Source organism: Caloenas nicobarica, chromosome 15 (assembly GCF_036013445.1).
Source record: "Caloenas nicobarica isolate bCalNic1 chromosome 15, bCalNic1.hap1, whole genome shotgun sequence".
In the NCBI taxonomy this organism is placed as follows: domain Eukaryota; kingdom Metazoa; phylum Chordata; class Aves; order Columbiformes; family Columbidae; genus Caloenas; species Caloenas nicobarica.
Genome location: NC_088259.1, coordinates 9,142,501 through 9,160,075, shown reverse-complemented (window position 1 = coordinate 9,160,075; position 17,575 = coordinate 9,142,501). Strand labels below are relative to the sequence as shown.

General features: G+C 61.4%; 1 protein-coding gene across 2 annotated transcripts; it reads right to left on the bottom strand.

Annotated features, from left to right (window-relative positions):
- Positions 1–8,921: 8,921 nt before the first annotated feature.
- PSMF1 (proteasome inhibitor subunit 1) lies at positions 8,922–16,004 on the bottom strand. 2 transcript variants are annotated; one of them, XR_010607056.1, is made up of 8 exons: positions 15,804–16,004; positions 14,690–14,842; positions 14,038–14,120; positions 13,197–13,394; positions 12,365–12,418; positions 10,241–10,399; positions 9,887–10,135; positions 8,922–9,782 (listed from the first exon to the last, which is right to left on the bottom strand). XR_010607056.1 is itself a non-coding variant. In XM_065645901.1 (7 exons), exons 1-7 carry the CDS (start codon positions 15,930–15,932, stop codon positions 10,084–10,086), a joined length of 828 nt encoding a protein of 275 aa, XP_065501973.1. In that variant the 5' UTR covers positions 15,933–16,004; the 3' UTR covers positions 8,922–10,083. The 2 variants fall into 2 exon arrangements, 1 of the variants encoding a protein (XP_065501973.1); XM_065645901.1 differs by having other exon boundaries at positions 8,922–10,135.
- Positions 16,005–17,575: the final 1,571 nt, after the last annotated feature.

Genomic DNA, 17,575 nt, shown 5'->3' with positions numbered 1-17,575 from the left:
CGGGACCGCAGGGGATGGGGGGACCAGGGCGGGCGCTGAGGGGCCGGGGGAATTCAGCGGGGCCGGGGGTCGGCGAGCGGCGGGTCCCCTGGCGGCGGTTCCTGCGCGCTCCCGCCAAGGGCGAGCGGGGCGCGCGGCGGCGGGAGCGCGCAGCGAGCGCGGGCCGGTCCCTGCAGCGACCCCGCGGCTGCTCCCGGGGGTCCCGGGGGGTCCCGGGCTGCGCGGCCTCGCTGTCCCCTCCGGGCCGGCTCCGTGTGCCCGGACCCGGCCGCAGCCCCGGGGCGGGGGGTCCCTGGAGAAGCCCCTTGCTGTCTGCGGGGGCAGCGCGGCCGCTCCCGGTCACCGGCTCTGCAGGGACCGTGCTCGGTTTGGCGGCTGCACGGCTGCGGGCTCCCATCGCCTTCCTGGGGTGTGCAGGGAGCGTGCATGCATCTCCAGGAGCACGATGCTCACCTCATTGCAGGTTCCTGTGGATGGAGAGCATCCCCAGCACGCTCCTGCTCCTCCTCCCGACCTCTTTCGCCCTTGACATTTTAGGAGCCCGCCTGGGGGGCACCACCCCATCGCTTTCTCTGCAGGTGAGCAGGTCCTGCACAGCTCCAAACACGTTTGATAAAACTGCGTTGGTGAAGGGATTCTGCAGAAGGGAGAAAAAATTTTAAAAATTGAGCTTCAGATGTGATCTCTGTGCAGAGGGATAAGGGGAAAGGTGTGCAGCCACCTGCCCACATCAGCCACAGCCAGCATTGAGAGGAAAAGGCAGCATGTTTACACACTTATATATCATCAGTCAGAAAAAAAAAAAAAAGTTTTTCAGCCCTCTACTTCACGTTTTCCATGTTTTGCTTTATATTCGGGCAGAGCACAGCGAGTCTCCTGGTGCTCCTGAGCCACAGCCCAGCGCATCAGCTGTTGCTGTATCACAAGGCACCTGTGGTTTTCCCATTCCCATCTCGCCCGGTGTTAGCCGAAGATAATTAGACCTCAATTAACACCAGGGAAGTTTTGAGCCTCTTCCCAGTGTTGCCCTGCTGCTGGTGTTGGTGGAAGGCAGGGCATTCATCCAGCTGCCTTTGGGCAGAGCGGGTACCCTGGGCTGGGGTGTCACTGAGGAGGGAGAGGGGTTTCTTGCTGTAAAACACCCTTAGAGTGATGCATCCCCAATGGGGACCTGGAGGACCCCCCCACAAGCCCTGGAGCAGCAATCTGCTGCCTTTGCAAGGGCACCAAACCTGCTCTGGCACCCAGCACCCCCCAAGAGGGAAACGACCTGCACTGGTGCCCAGCCGTGCCAGCACCAGCCCTGTCTGATGCCGAGGCCGATGTCCAGCCCCAGGGTGCAGATCCAGCCCAGCCTGGCTGGTGGCAACAGCTCCCGGGGGGGGCAGTTTGCAGGGTCAGAAACCCCCTGGGCAGCCAATGCTGTGCATGCATCCTTGTGGGCATGGGGACACTGGAGTGGCATGTCCGTGGCTGTGCTGGGATGGGAGGCTGTGATGTGCCAGCAGTCTCTGGTCCCACAAACCCGCCGGTGTGGAGCCAGTGGCTGCTCCCGAATTGCTGGCTGCTTGTTCCCTGACCTCTGAGTCACCTTGAGCTGTGCTGGCTGCAAGCGCTCGCTCTGTTGCAGGATGCTGTGAATACTAAGGAGTCGGGAATGAAACTTCCACGGCGGGGCTGGGTCTGGGTCAGCACTGACAGCAGGCACCGGGCAGCCGTGCACACCCCAAAACTGGGCTGTGCTGCACGGGGGGTGCGCTGGGGGGGTCTGGAGGAACACAGATGTGTCCACAGCCCTCCCGGCTCCTTCCCATTCACACAGTGTCCTCTGCGGGCTCGGGGCTCCTGTTTGCTGTCCCTTTCATCCTCATTTAATCATTTTGGCTGGGCAGCAGCATGTCCCTGTCCCCAGCAGCCCTGTCCTGCTCCCTCACCCTGCTCTGTCTCACAGACCCCCTCTCTCTTTCCTTCCCTCTCTCCTCTTCCATTTCTTTCCAAGCCTTCAGTCTCTCCCCTCCAGCATTCCTGCAGATTCATTGTGAATTTTGGCAGTGCTGTCTCTGACCTTGGCTATCTCTCTCCTCTCTTTGCTCCTGCGCTGACAGAATAAATCTTCCCTGTCTCGATCTCTCTTCCCCTTCCATCGGTGCCAGCGCCTCGGGGCCGGAGCGGCCCTTGCCAGCCCTCAGCCCCAGGCTCAGACGGCTCAGGACCGGGCTGGAAAACGTTTTTGGACTGCCCACCCCACACCCTCCGGCCCTTCCAAGGCCACCTCCCAGCTCCCACCCAGCAAAGGCAGAGGGACCTGGGGCAGCACAGCAAAGCAGCAACGTGTACAGGATGCGTCCCTCCACCTCAGCCTTTGCAGGCACCTTCTGGGCCATGTCTGTGGGTTTGGGGTGCAGGAGGAGCCCCCTCGGCAGCACAGCACCCTGACCCCAGGGCAGAGCATGGAACGGACCCTGGGCACCCCTGGGTGCATCCTCAGCCGCAGGGTTTGGGTGCTTGACCTCTGCTCAGGCACAGCCCAGCAGCGTTTTGCTTTTTCCCAAGGAATGTGGCGATGTGAGAGGCAGCGGTGCCCGGCGCTGGCACTCTCCTCCTGCCCTGCTCCCACTGCCCGGCTGTTTGCAGGGATGCGCTCTCCTGCTCCAGATCCATCTTTTCCTGCTGATTCGGAACAATCTGTGTCCCATGACCTACTTGTCTCCAAGCATCTTCTGCCTTCCTGCCGAGTAGGTTGGTTCTGAAGCCTCTCTAAATGTGGTTAACGTGTCAGGATGCACTTACATTTATTTTTAATTCTGCTTCTTTCTCGGCCCACTTCTGGATGCATCCCTGGGGACGCTGTGCTGGGAAACCTCTGCATTTCAACACAGCACAACAAGAGGAGATGGGAGCAGCAAGCGGGCAGGTCGCAGCACGCACAGCCTCCACTGCAAACTTAAAAAATAATAAAATAATGTGTATGCCTGCCCCTGACATGGCAAAAGGTGATGATGGGAGACCCCAGCCCACCTCGCAGCCCCTGGCCATGCTTGGGGTCTGGAGGCACTGTGGGTTGGGTCCCTTTTGGGTAATGCCACGAGACCCCCAAGGGTGCCAGACACAATGTGAGCACATCGCAGCAGGGAGCTGGGGAAGCTGCAAACCCATTTTGCCAAGCTAAACAACAATTAAAATAGACAGAAAACTTTTCTGGGACACTTGGAGGATGATTTTTTAAAAATGCATCAAAATGGCTAAAAATTATCCAGAGGCTACTTTTTAAGAGAAACTTTGGAGGGTCAGGGCATGGGGAGCTTGGGGCACCAGCCACGCATCCCTGCAGCCCTGGCACTGCAAATTCACCCAGCACTGGTATCAGCACATCATCTAGTGCGATCACGGGTGAGCTTGTGAAAATGCCGGAGGCATGCGAAAGTGCTGAAGGGAATGACAATGTGATGGACAAATCTTCCCGGCAGCTTTCAGCAGCCCACCCGCTATCGCTCAGGATTTACATCCACAACCCCATCTCCAGGCACCGCTCCAAATGCGGAAATAGCACACGGCTGATTAACAAAGGAGCTGAAAGCGTGTGGCTGCCAGCAGGTCACTGCTGGGGCTCAGGCCCTGCTCCAGTTTCAGGTCAGTGAGAAGCCAAGTGCAGGCGCTAACACAAGTGCTCTGAAAAATGGAATAAATAGCGCAGTGAGAGGTGAGGGTGCGGGGGGGCCTCTGTGCCGTGGGGCTGTGGTGGGACTGTGGCCATGGGAATGGCTCTGGGCAGTGGGCACCGCCACGGGCTCTTGTGTCCCAGGCTGGAGCATCTTGTGTCTGGCCCAAACCCAGGTCAAGCCCTGAACGTTTCCCCCTGGATTTGGGGGCTCAGCCCTTGCAGGGGCTCTCCGCGGGTGGGCAGCCGGGCTGGGGGTCTCCCTGCTGCGTTCAGGGCTGGGAGTTGCAGGGACTCGGGGTGCAGCCCCAATGTCCCCAGCCCAGCTCTCCCCGGGGTCCCCGACGGGGACAGCTGTTTGTGGGGTGCCCAGCCAGCACCCCAAGGGCATGTCCCCCGGGCTGTCCCCTGCGCAAAACCCACCATGCTGCTTTGTCCTCTCCACTCGTGCCCCCCACACACACCCCGGGGTGCCCACAGAGGGTCCCGGCGCTGTCGGGGGGTGCACAGAGGGGCTGCGGTTGCAGGCGGGGGGCGCACAGAAGGTGCAGGTGTGCAACCGGGCGTGTGTGCATGTGTGTGTCCCCCGGGGCAGCCCGGTGAATGTGTGTGTGTGCGTGTGCGTGCGGCGCTGTGCGCGCCCCCGGGGCCGTCAGCTCGGGGCACCCACCGCCCGCCCCGCCCGCCGCCGCGGCACCGGCACCGGCCCGGGGAGCCGGGGAGGCGGCGGGGGTAGGCAGCTCGGTGCGGGGGACCGGGGAGGGCAGCTCGGTGCGGGGCGGGCAGACAGAGGCGGGAGCGGAGAAACGGGAGCGGAGCCCGGCGTGGGGACCGGGGCCCCAGCCCGGTGCGGGGAACGGGGGAAGCGGGCGGGGAGCGGCTGGGTGCGGGAACCGGGGAGGCATCGCACTCCGGGGAAACGGAGGGGGAGCCCGGAGGTGGAAGTGGGTCCGGGAGGGGCAGCCCGGCAGGGTCACAGGGACACGGGTCCCCGCGGGGGGTCAGCCCGGTCCGGCGAGGCGAGTTGCGCGGTGGGAGCCCGGTTCGGGGAGGGGGAGAGCCGGGGCGGGACCTGGTTCAAAGAGGCAGGTGTCGGCTCCAGGAAGGGGAGCAGCCCGGTGCTGCAACCCGGGCACGGGGGACAACCCGGTTCGGGTAGGCGGGATCCCGGGAGGGGGAGCAACCCGGTTCGGGGACCTGGGCGGCAGCCCGATCCGGGGAAGCGGCTCCGGGGAAGTGGGACAGCCCGTTTCGGGGACCCGGCTCCGAGGAAGGGGGACAGGGCAGTCTGAGGGGTAAGCTCCGGGAAGGGGGGGCATCCCGGTCCAGCTCCGTCGCTCACCTCTGGCCGCGCAGGCCGGCGGCGGCTCCATGGCGTCCCCGCGGGCGGCGGAGCTGCAGAGCCCGGGCGAGACGGCGGCGGCGGCGGGCGGGGCCGGCCCGGCGGGTCCCGGTGCGGGCCCGGGGCTGGCGCTGGCGCTGGGCTGCGCGCTGAGCGGCGCGGCGCTGGTGGTGCTGGCGGGGGCCGTTCCGCGGGCGGCGCGTCCCGACCCGGCGGTGCCGGCGCGACAGATGGAGCGGCTGGAGGCGCGGGCAGCCCGGCTCCGCGCCCGCCTCGACCGCTGCACCGTGGCCGGGCTGGCGTTGCTGGCCCTGGGCGGGCTCCTGCTCGCCGCCCTGCTGTTGGCCGCCGCCGCCGCCCGCCGCCGTGCCCGGGCCGCCCGCCGCACTGGCGGTACCTACGGCTCGGTGCGCCTGCGGATGCGGAGGGTGTCGACCGAGGGGACGCGGGCTCTGCTGGAGAGCCAGCTGAGCCCCCCGCCCCAGCCCCCCGAAGAGCCGGGCTCCTAGCCCTGCACTCCCCGGGGACCCTGCACTGCCCTGGGGACCCCACGCTGCCCCGGGGACCCTGCGCTGCTGGCAGAAGCGGGGCTCTCCTCACCACACTCTGATGTCAATACTGCCTGGTGAGGCTTCGCCCACACCTGCCCAGCAGCCTTCAGCCACCTTCCTCGCCTCCCCAGACCTTTCTGGGATGGGGGTCCCATCTGGCAGCACTGGAGTGATGTGGCTTTGTGATGCCCCGCTGGACTGCACAGCCTCTGCCTGGGCTGTTCCCCACCACCGGCACCAGAGCAGCGCGGCTGTCCGACACCCTGCTTGCCTCCCCGGCACCTTCCCAGATGGAGTCTTGCCCTCCAGCATCGTGGCAATGGCACCTTCAAGACACCCGTGGGATTTCGGTGCCATGGCCAGTCGCGGCTTGGGCTGGATGGGAGGCCGAGCTCCTGCGGCAGCCAGCTTGTTCCCAGCCTGGCACCAGCTGCTCCTCTTCGGGATGGAGCTTCTCATTTTTTGCTGTCAGTGACCTTTCTTAGCAATAGTTTCTTGTAAAACTCTGTGGTGTAGACTTGGCACTTGCACTGCTCTGGGCAGAAGAGAGGACAGCAAGCATGACCACTGACCATGCAGCAGAGTCCAGCCCCCCCAGCCCTCGCACCCCACCAGCCCCACTCCAGAGAGCAGGATGGGGGCCAGGACACATGCCCACACCGTGCCGAGCATCCCGCTCTCACCAGCAACCCCGGAACAGCCTCCTCAAAAATCATGGTGCTCTGTCTGGAGGAGAAAGGACGATTCCCAATGCCTCAAAACAATGTGGTTCTTCTGTTCCCATGTTAGATGGGCAGCTCTGCCCAATGGGCTGCCCACATGTGAGCCTTTGTGCTGATCGCGAGGGACATTGTCTGCGGCGTGAAGGTAAAATCGCATCTCGGGAATTAAACATGAAGCATCATTAAAGCACAATGTTCTGTGGAAAGAAAAATCGGTAGGAGCAGGATGCTTAGAAAGGGAAATAATTATCCCATAGGAAAATGCAGACCCACAAAAGGTGGTGTTTATCATGAACTGCCACCAGGCTTGAATCCATCCCATAAATGACTCACTTCAAATGTTTCCAGGCAGAGACAAATCTCTCCAGACAGCCTGACACAAGGGGAAAGTCATTTGTACACATGGGGCAATTGCCTGGGTCAGGTTTTCTTTCAGGGCTTCCAGTGTCTCCCTCAGATGCTGGGGATCGCAGCCTCTACCTGCTGTTTTAATTTCTAACGCTAATTTCATTTCTAACACTTTGCAGCTGATTCCTCCTGTTGCTGCAAAGGGCCATGTGTCCCTCTCCTCATCACCATGCCACCCGTCCAGGCTCTGTATCTATTGTAGGTTCCCACAGGAATTAGGTGCTGGTGGGTGGGTTGGAGGCAGCTTTGAGATACCCCAGAAAAAGTCCCCCCCATCCCTGGAGTCACAGCAAAACTAGCCTGATGGGAGAGCGTTTCACCCCTACATGCCATTTCTGGATCCAGTTTCAGTGGGAGAAGCTGGTTTTGCTGGAGGAGGCTGGAGGTGCAGAGTGGGCACTGGCTAGTGCCAGGGGTGAGCAAAGAGGGAACGGCCCAGCACGCCTGTCCCAGTCCCATGGAACGGTGGCTGCTTTGTGTTCCCGTCTGTGCAATATGCGCCGGTTCCTCCCTTGTGCTGTGCATGGGACACGTGGGATCCCAGGGACAGAGCATCATCTGCAGGGTAATTAGCAGCGCCGGGGGCTCTGCCTTTGGGAGCACGCGGGGCAGGTGCCGCTGCGCTGGGCACACTGGCAGATGGCCCGAAGGACTCTCCAGGGATCTGAAGCCATTACCAATAATCCAGCCGTGGAAACCCCTCGCCGGTGCTGCAGGAGGAGGGGGGGCTGTGCCTGTGCCAAAACCACACGTGCCAGCTCCCGCCGCTTCTCATGGCCTCTCCAGAAAATTAACTCAAGGTGCGTGGCTTGATGCGCTCCCTTGCATGTTAATGCTTTCCATCACTTACGTTTGCAGCAGCCATGCCAGGGATGGGGACACACGGCCAGGGACTGTCCACCCTGCTGGCAGGAGACCCGGCCCTCGCAGCCACCGTGGTACGAGCCTGCAGCGGGGATGGCTGTGCCCGAACCACGCTGGGGAAAGGGGCTGGTGCCTGTGGATGGACCAAGGAACACGCTCAGGATCGTGGGTCCCCAGGAGCCACCTCAGCTCCACAGCTGCTCTTCAGTGTGAGCTGAGCCAGCCGCAGGGACAGTCTCCTGTCCCCACCGTCCCCTGACCCACAGAGGAGGATCCTCGTGTCCTTTTCCTCATCTTCTCCGGAGCACAGACAGCACAGCCCCAGGAGCTGCACAGCTCCGGCACGGGCCCACAGCGGTCACAGCTCCACACCAGGCACTCGCCCGCTCTGACACCCACTCCTTCCCACCTGCTCCCCAGCTGCACCGTGAACCCGCTGGGGCTGTGCGCTGCAGACAAAAGCTTGTTTATCAGGACCCGCGCAGCCTCTCCTGGCGCTGGCTCGCTTTAATTAGCCCCATCAAAGCCGGCTGCGCCTCTTCCTTCTGAAAGGTTGCAGAACATGATTAATTCAGGCACAGAAAGCAGCCGCCTCCCGCAGAGAGGGGCCCCTCTGATAAGGCCAAAGCCGTTTTCCTCTCTCAATCCTGCACAGCGGGGCTGGGGGCTCCGTTCTCTTGGGGCAAAGCTGGGGACGGGCCCAGGCTGTCCCAGGAGCTGGAGAGGACCAGCAGGAGCGATGGCCTCACCAAGCCCTGGGTCCCTCTCCCCATCCCATGCGTACTGCGAGCACAGCTGCTGTCTGCTCCACTCATGGGCACCGAAAACCCCAGGAACATGCAGTGGGCATTGCCTGTCCCTACCAGCTCTGGGCTGACACCAGCTCAGGCAAACACAAGGGTCACACCTGAGCCCTGGGGAGATGCAGGAGATGCTCCAGCTGCCCCCAGTGCCGAATTTCTATGGTTGGTCCTCCCCACTCCCACCTGTGTGCAGCCCAGAGTTGCACAGGCCATAACTCAGCTTTATCAGCTGCCTTTGTAGGCAGTTTAAAAGGAAAAAGCCTTTGGGAAGAGATAGACGGAGTGATCACTTCCCCCCGTTTTATTTATGCCAGCATGGCTGCGTGCAGCGTTCCAACAGCATTCAATACCCCAGAGAGCCAATTACTGCAAGGAGCACAGCCGGAGCCACGCCGGGCTCTTCTCCACTTCATTTTCTTAGTACAGTCACATCATCTCAGAAAAGCGCTGCTGCTCAGGGGTTGAGGTCCAAAGTGGGTTCCCAGGGCAGGTGCAGGCTGGGCAGAGCTCTGGGGTTTCTGTTCTCATGGTGGGGAGTAAGGGCGGCACCTCCAGCAAGCACTGACACAACACTGCTGTCAGGTTTTTATTTCAGTCTCATGAACATCCTTCCAAGAAATCAAAGCATGATAAGAAAAAAAATAGTAGTGACCCCCAACAGAACACACAAGCTACAGCCCCAAAACTGACTGATGGGGTTGCTGCAGGGAAGGGAGGGGGTTTCCAGAAAGCTTGGGAGCCTGAGCCCCACAGATCTCACCCGTCCTCCCCAAGCTGTTGGGCAGAGCTCAGCCAGGCAGAGCCACACCAGCGTGGTGCAGCAGGACTGATGGGCAGGGAAACAATATTCCTATAAACCCCTTTTGCAAAGCAAACCCCACAGCCAAGTGAGCCCCCCATAAGCATCCCCAGCTTGGTGCCGGGCTCAGCTCTGCTGTGCCCAGAGAGCCAAGGCTAGGGCCAATGCTGGAGCCAACGGGTTGTGCAGGTACCAAGCACCCTCCCTCCTGCACCAGCCCTGCACAGTGCCGGCGCAGCCCTCACAATGCTGCCTGTGGGGCTTCACACGCCCCCCAGAATAAAAACCAACAGCTGCAGGGGAAAGAAGGGGCAAGGTGGAGCCGGGAATTTGCTATCTGTCCCTTCTCACGCATGTTAAGGCTTTGCTCTTCGTGCTCTTTAGAGCCAGCGGGCTCAGCCCTGCGGAAGCTGCTCTCAGCCCTGCTGGGCTCTGCGCATGGAGGCCTGTGGGATGAGCCTTCTCATCCTTCGCTTGGATGAAGAGCAGGAGAGAGACCACCTCTGCACAGGGAGCAGCTCTGTCTGCCGCCTTCAGCCAGGCAACTGCAGCTCCCAGCAGGGCAGCAGGGAGAAGCCGGCTCCCTCCTCAGCACTGGCCCCTGGCGCAGCCGCAGCAGAGAAGGCAGAGCCAGCCTGGAGCAGAAGAGGAAAGCCCACAGCTCCTGGGCTGTTCTTGGGGCGCCAGGACTCACCCCAAACAGCTGGGCACCCTCAGAGGAGCACGGAAAGAAACGGACCTACTGCCCCCTCTTCTATTCCGCACACAGGGAAACCTTTATAGCTGGCCTGATGCAGGAAGGTGGGCCCGAGTCGGGGGAAGAAAAACGCTGCTGAAAAGATCGAAGTCCACCAAACAGGGAGCAAAGAGGTGAAAGATCTCCTGCTTCCCAGGAGCCTGCTCTGGCTGCAGCCGGGAGGAGCGTGTGGCAGCTCCTCACATGAACATGTCATCATAACCTGGAGGAGGAAGGTGGTCGGGATCTGGCCTGGAACGAAATTCAGAGCAGAGTGAAAGCAGGAGCGAGAGCTCAGTCCTGCAGCAACAGGGACAAGGGGGCCGGCTGGGGACACGGGCACAGGTGAACACCTACCCGGCTCTGCCAGCTCCCAGTGGGCCAAAGGGGTCGAATCTGGCGCCTGGGGGAACGGCTCCCGGGGGAAGGCGGCCGGGGATGCCTGATGATGGGTCAATGCCGCGCTGCGGGAAGCCAGATCGGAGAGGATCCAGGATCATTCCCCCGCTCCGACCTCTGGGGAGAGGAACGGCAGAGGAGGTGAGATTGGCACTGGTGAGAGAGGAGCAGAGCGTGTCCCAGACCTCTGCTGCAGGACGCCGAGCACGGAAACATGGGGTTAAGCCGACTCATGGCACGTGCGAAGGAAAATACTCCCAACCCACTGCAACATGGGCCACAACAAGCCAGTGGGGCGAGATCACGGCAGCGAGACAGAGACACCTTCACGTGTGTCTGTCAGAGTGCTGTGTTAAAGCTGTTCCTTGTCCCTCAGAGGCTGTGACAGGAGGGGACCCAACTGCAGCACACGCGGCTCCTGCCTGGGGCTGGCACAGCCCCCAGCCCTGCCCGCGCCACAGCACAAAGCCAGGGACAGGCCACAAATCATGGCTCACCGTCATGCCAAGGTGGGAGTTTCAGTGCTGCAGAGCCCGTGCCCGAGTCCAGGCAGCAGCAAACACCCAGGTGTGGGGCACAGCTGTGCCAGCACACCCCAAAGACTGGCTGGAGATGCACTGGGAGCACCAGCTTCCCGGCTGCCTTCCCCAGAGCCAGCGCCAAAACGGACACTCGCAGCAGCAGAGATGCAGCTTCTCCCTTCCTCGGCTCCTGCAAGGAGCCACTTCGGGCACCAGCAACGGCTGGTGAGTCCTGGTGGCTGCTCGGTGTCCCCTGGATCCACTGGCCCTCTCTGCGAGCTCCTACTCCTGTCCTTGCTCTTCCTGCCCTGCGCGGTGTTGCAAGAGCCCCCAGCCCCAGCTGGGTCCCCGCCAGCCATCCCAAAGCACTGCCTGGAAGTCATTCGCTGCACACGGTGGCTCCTCAGAGCTGCCCCATGCTGCGAGTGCCATTCCTAATGGCTGGCTTTGTGCAAACCCAGCTGGAGCCTCTGGACACTGCTGCCATCATACAAGTCATTAACAAGGGCGTTAATGAGTTCCATGACAGCAGGCTGGCTGCCCAAGGCACCCCGGGACAGCCGGGCCCCATGAAGATACGCATGGGAGTCTGGGGCTCCAGTCCTGGCGCTGGCAGGTGTCAGCACACAAATCTGCTGCCACTTACCATCTTTTTTTGTCATTTACAGAGAAACTTCTGATGAACAGCTGGAGGCAGTGAGAGAAACAGGGTCATGTCCCCCCTCAAGTGAACCCCTCTCCTCGTGTTACTGGGTTTCCTTCCAGCCGCCCAGGCTCCAGGCCTCTCCTCCCAGCCAGGCACGATGCTTTTGGCTGGTCCTTTTCTAGCCAAACCCACGGAGAAACAAGTCTTTCAAGAGGGGAAAAAATGCGATCCCCACAGGAGAGTGGTTCCAGAGAGGACTCCCCTGGGCCGCAGGATGCTCTGCAATGACTCCAAGAGCTGTTTTTTGTCTAACTATGTGCTTTTAACTGGAATGGAAGATGACAGGTTCTCCTTGCCCAACCAAACCAAAGACGCAGAGATCTATCTGTGAAGATGAGAGTCCAGACAGCCCTGCTTCTGCCCAGGCTTTCTCTTGAGTGCCCCAGACAGCCAGGGGCTCACAAGCAGGACTTGGGAATCTGTGGACTCAGCTTTAAGCCTCCCCTTCTCCAGACTGCTGGTCTGTAGACGCAGCAGCTGGTAACATTTTAAATTAGAGGCTTAGATTCACTTAACGATGTATTCAGCTTTGATTTAGTGAAGGAATTACTGCATGTTAAATGAATACAAGCTGATTATTAAACAGACACAGATTGCAACCTATCATCTATGCAAGAGACAGGATCTTATTACGATATTAGAACCATATTGAGGTTTAGCAACTGTCAATTGGTCTCTTGCAATATGCAATGAGCAACTGTCCCACCGCCATCCACATTTGGAGACATTTTGCTGGACGCCTGAGCCAGGCAGACTCCAGCTGTTCCAGGTCCCCAACCACCCCCAAACACCCCATGGGCAGAGCAGCAGATGCTTCCCGGGCACGCAAAGCATGACCTCTCCCACCATACTCACCCAAAAGGGTCCAAGTCTTCCCCACCAACAGCGAAGGGGCTTGCAGGGGAAGGCCTGAAGCAAAGAACACAGCGAAACATTCAGAGAAGGGAGAAGGGCTGAGTGGAGTGAGCAGGAACAAGCAGGCAGGGCCATCTCTGCTCATGGGTGCTCTGCCCTGGCAAGCACTGCAGCACCCAAAAGGCTCTGGGACCTGCAGGACACCGTGTGAGCGGGCGGGAGTGTCCCCTGCTCTGCGGTGCAGCTGGCTGCGGACATGGGTGTGTGCTGCAGGCTCGCGGGGAGCTTGCCGAGATAAACGAGCCCTGCTGTGCACGCTGCTCCGGCTGGAGCTGGCTGTGGATACCAGGAGTTTCCAGTCCAGGGGCTCCCCGAGCAGTGCTGGGCTAGGCCGGGCTCTCCAGCATGTCCCAGTCAGAGACACAATGATAGTCCTGCTTCCAGGAGCGCAAGGACAGCGGGCAGTGAGCCTGCAGCCAGCTGTCACATCTCCCTGCCAATACTATGCATCAACAACACCATTTCCGAGCCGTGCCCAGCTCCAGCCTGTCTTCCCCAGCCTCCCCAGGGAGCACCTCCCACCCTCAGCACCAGCAGACAGAGGTGGGGTTATAAAAGCAAGAGGTGACACGTAAGTCAGAAGTTACGGCTTGTCTCCAAGATATGGTAGAGCCACTGTGGTGTCTCTCACTTCCAGCCAAAGGGGATTACAGCTCGTGGGGGGAGAGCGGGGAGCCCACCTGCCACACACGAGGGGTAGCTGGGTATGAAGGGGCCAGGCAGAGATGGTGAAGCAGATCTCGCAGAGAACCATCGGCAGCTCTTTACTCACCAGGATGGTGCCCTCGTGCCCGCCGGCTGCCGGGGAGGGACCCGGAGAGGGTCGGAATCCCGGGACAAGTCCGGATCCTTCCTCTCAGGCTCAGACTCAGGCTCAGGCTCCTCTTTGGCCTTTTCTGCGGGGGCCCCGAGGGGAGCGATGATGCCTGAAACAATCCTTGTCCTCAGCTCCTCGGTGTTCTTGTACACTCTGTGGGGAGGAAGGCGAGGCCATGGGCTGGGGAGGCTACAGCAGCCAGGTGCGAGGTGCTGGACAGGCTGCGAGAGGGGTGGTGAGGGGACAGACATGCCCAAAGTGTCCCTGGCACAAAACATGTCCCCAGCTGGCAGCAGGGAGGGGACAGGAAGGGGTAACAGCACACAGTGGCACCAAACCTTGACCCTATTTGAGAGGGCAGAGGTGCAACCCGGCCCAAGGGACTCCCTTGCTGTGGCCATGACCAGATGAGTTCTGCGCTGGAGGAAACAGCAGCACCGGCCTTTAGTGAGGCCACAGGGTGTCTAGGCCACAGCTGAACGTGTCCAGCCCACCAGGCAGTGTCCACCCAGCCCAGAGAGGCAGGCAGCGCTCCGGAAATAACAGTGCTGCCCATTCCCAGGTGGGGTGGCTCTCTCTGGGGCTCCAACCATTTCTTAAATCCCTCTTACCCGGCAGCGGCACAGAGGGAGGCAGAGGAGGGAGCTCTGGCTGCATCTCAGGGCTGGCTGGACGGCCCCTGGGGTTTGTACTGGGCAAGAGAGTCCTCCAGGCTCCTCCTAACCTGGTCTCTGCCTCCCTCCCCACGCCACTGGGACATTTTCTCCTGCAGAAAATGCTGGGGAACTGAGATTACTTGTGGAAATCATCCAGGTGCTCCGGGTTGATGTAGTCGGCCACTGACAAGGTCACATCTGCCACCTTCTGAGTACTGCGATCCTGGGAAAAGACAGGTGAAACATGGAGTCAGCAGCGGGGCAGAGCAGGGAAAGAGGGAAGGAGCAGGTATAACCACAGCCAGGGGCTTGGACACAAGGAATGGGCTTGCCTGCTTCCTGCCACATCCCTGTGCTGTGCCTGAAACCCCAGGAGCACACAAACTCCAGTGTAGAGCGAGGCTCTCCCTGCTCGCTCCCCCAGTCAGGGCTGCCAAGGGTGAAAGTGAAAACACCCTGGGCAGGTGCTTGTCAGGGACAGGAGAAGACATCTGCAGAAAAATCCTGAGCTGGGAAGGGGACACAAAAGGGGCAACTCCATAGCCAGAGCATGCAATGCAAACCACGTCACTGCCCCAATGCAGCTGGTGTTTGACCAGCTTCACATCTGCTGCTGCACAGGCAGGTCTGCAGCCCCAAACATCCCCCGGGCCTGCCCCACCCTGAGGGACAAACACCACTGCAAGGCAGAACAAGCACCAACAAAAATTTAAGAGATGGGCCCTGTTTTGGGTGGCAGCAGCCACTGCACCTGAGGGACCCCAAAGCTGCAGGGACCCGGTGAGTGCTCACCATGACATTGAGGATCATACTGTCTTCCACCATGATGGCTTTCAGCAGCAGCTCACGGGCATCGTCCGTGGACTTGTAGCGCAGCGTATACACCTCCTTGTTGGCTTCCCAACCAGTGGGGAGCAGCTCTGACTTCTTTTCATCAGGACCTGGCTGCAGTAGGACAGACGTGCTGCTGAGACCCTGCCCAGGAGCCCAGCACACCACGGGGCCAGGGAGACCTGTCTTGGCTGCACAAAGAGATCCAGGAGGGGATCTAGGTCCCCAGGATGGGATTTCTCAGTGCTTTCAAGGTTTCAGCTGCAGGAGCAGGGCTTTATTTTCTACAGGCAGGCCTGGCCAGTCTGGCACAGGGTCCCTGTGCTGGAACAGGAGCAACACAACCACCCTTTGCTGAGCAGGAGGAGATAGAGACCCAAACTGGAGCATGATGCTCTTCCCTGCCTGGCACCTCCCAGCTCCCCAGCACGAGACAGAGCTGTCTGGGGCAAGAGAAAGGCTGTCATCCTGTTTGTCCCAGCCCTGCAGCAGTGCTGCTGGGGGCACTGCCCCACACTGTCTCCTCCCCTGGGACTGGAGGGTTTGTCTGTGAAGACAGTGTCCCGCCCCCGCCCCACCGCCCCCAAGCACTGCATCAGGCTCCCAATCCACCAGACCCCCACCTTAGTACTGGGTCGAGCACCACACTGGCCCCCTCCCTGCTCTTGCACTGGACACCCCTCCAGCACTGAGACCCCTCCTGGCGCCACATTTCCACCCCAACGCTCCACTGGACACCCACCTTTTGGTATAGAATTCCCCTCCAGCGCCCAGCACCAAGCTTCTCCCAGAACCACAGCAGCCCCGTTCCTCCAGCACTGGCACCCCCGACCTCCCAACATCACACTGACACCCCCCGAGGCCCCCGGCACCGCAGCCCCTCGCTCCGTCTTCCCCCAGCAGCACTGAGGCCCCTCAGACCCGGCACGGCTCCTCTCGCCCCCCGCCCCCGGCAGCGGGCGCCGGGCTCGGCCGAGCGGCGCCGGCGAGCGAAGCTAGGAAAGGCCGGGGATTAACCGCGGCCTACTCGGCCTCCGCGGCAGAGGAGCTCGGCGGGGCCGGGCCCGGCCCGTACCTGGTCTCCGGCGCCGAGGCAGCGGTAGCCGTGCCGCACCAGCTCCCAGTGGACGCCGCAGATGAGCGCGTCCTGCGGCCGGGACACGGCGGCCCGCGCCCAGGCGTAGAGCAGCTCCAGCCCCGCCATGGTCGCGCCGCACCGAGCAGGCGCGGGTGGGCCGGGAACCGCCCGGGCACGGGCGGCAGGGCCGCCAAGGCCGCGCCGGGGCCGCTGCCAGAAGCGGAGCAACGCACCGGGCAGCCCGGGCCGCCCCTCACTAGAGGGCCCCCGTCCGCTGCGCAACGCCGGGCCCGCCTCCCCCGAGGGCCGGGGGCTCCGGCCGGAGCTGGGGGCGAGTTTCCCCCCCCAGGGATTTAACGCCTCTTCCCGCAGCGGGGGGGACGGGCAGCGCTCAGGGGTCTCCGCCCGCCGGCAGCCCCCGTGCGGGGCCATTTACCCAGCGGCAGCCCGGGGGTTGGGGTCTGCCCGACCGCCTGCCCCCGCTCTTCCTCGGCAGCGGGTAGAAAAGCGTTAGGTCTGGGGCAGGGTCTGCGTGCGCTGCCGTAACGAGCCTTTTCCCCCGTACCGAAGGCACCAAACCACAGAATGGCCATTGGCAGGGGTATTTCATTCCTTGCACAGCTCCTTTCTCTGGGCGACAGTATTTGTAACACCTAAATTTTGTTAAAGCTGCCACTGGGAGGTACTCAGGGGCTTTTTTTTGCTGCCCCTGAGCCGGAGCTCTCTGTGCTGGTGGGAGGCTGCGGCTCAGGATCAAGCAGCCCCATGCCGGGGAACACCATCATCTGCTGCTTTCCCAATCCGAGCGCCAGCTCCTTGGGGACGCTCGTCTTGACTTCATTATGCGTCAATTAATTAACTCGCACCGTCTGCTCTTTCCATTTCCCCCTCAAGAAGTCACTGAGGCTGAACAATCGACCACAGACCGACAGCCCCCACGCCTCCGCGCTGCCCGTTCGCACGAACCATCGCTGCGCTGGCCGGGGAGCTGCCACATCTCCCAGTGTTCCAGCTCCAAGGAAAACGGCCACAGCTTGAGAGCCGAGTGAGCCGCACTGGCCGTGCCGGACTCGGCAGGAAAGCTACTGCTGATTTTCCGTGGGGCTGGGATTTCGGCACGGGAGCTTTGCGAGAGAGGCATGGGATGGGGATGTGATGAGAACAGCAGGAAATGCCTCAGCTGGAGCTTTTCCAGTGCTAGGCTTGTGATTCACAGCAGCAGGCAGCGTTTCCACCCCACAGCTCGCTCCCGGCGGCGGCAGCCGCAGTTGCAGGCTTTGACGGCATCCACATTTCACTTTCCCGACACAGCCTGTCCCTGGGCGGGTGAGGAGGGCACCGATAGCTTCATTTGAATCACCCCTCCTGAGGCAGGATTTGAAATTGTGGGTCTTCCTCCAGAAACCCAATCCTAAATCCTGTATCCCAGCACCGCTAACAGAGTTCCCCTGCCTGTCTGTGGCCCCACTGCAGGTGCAGGAGCACGTGGGTGTTTGGGATCAGCGACCACGGGAGCCGGCAGTGTCTCGGTGGGGCAAGAGGCAACAGGAATTGCACACAAGCTGTGCCAAGTTCTTACCAAGCTTTTGTTTTTCCATCCAACTTGTTGCCATCCCTGTCCACCCTCTCACCCATCACCGCGCGCTCCCATCCAGCCATTGGCTCATCCTCCTGTGGCTTCACCTCTGCTCATCCTGAGTTTATTTTCCCTCCTCCGTGTCGCGCCGGCTGCCTCAGACCACACATGAGGGGTGACTTGTGGTGCCAAG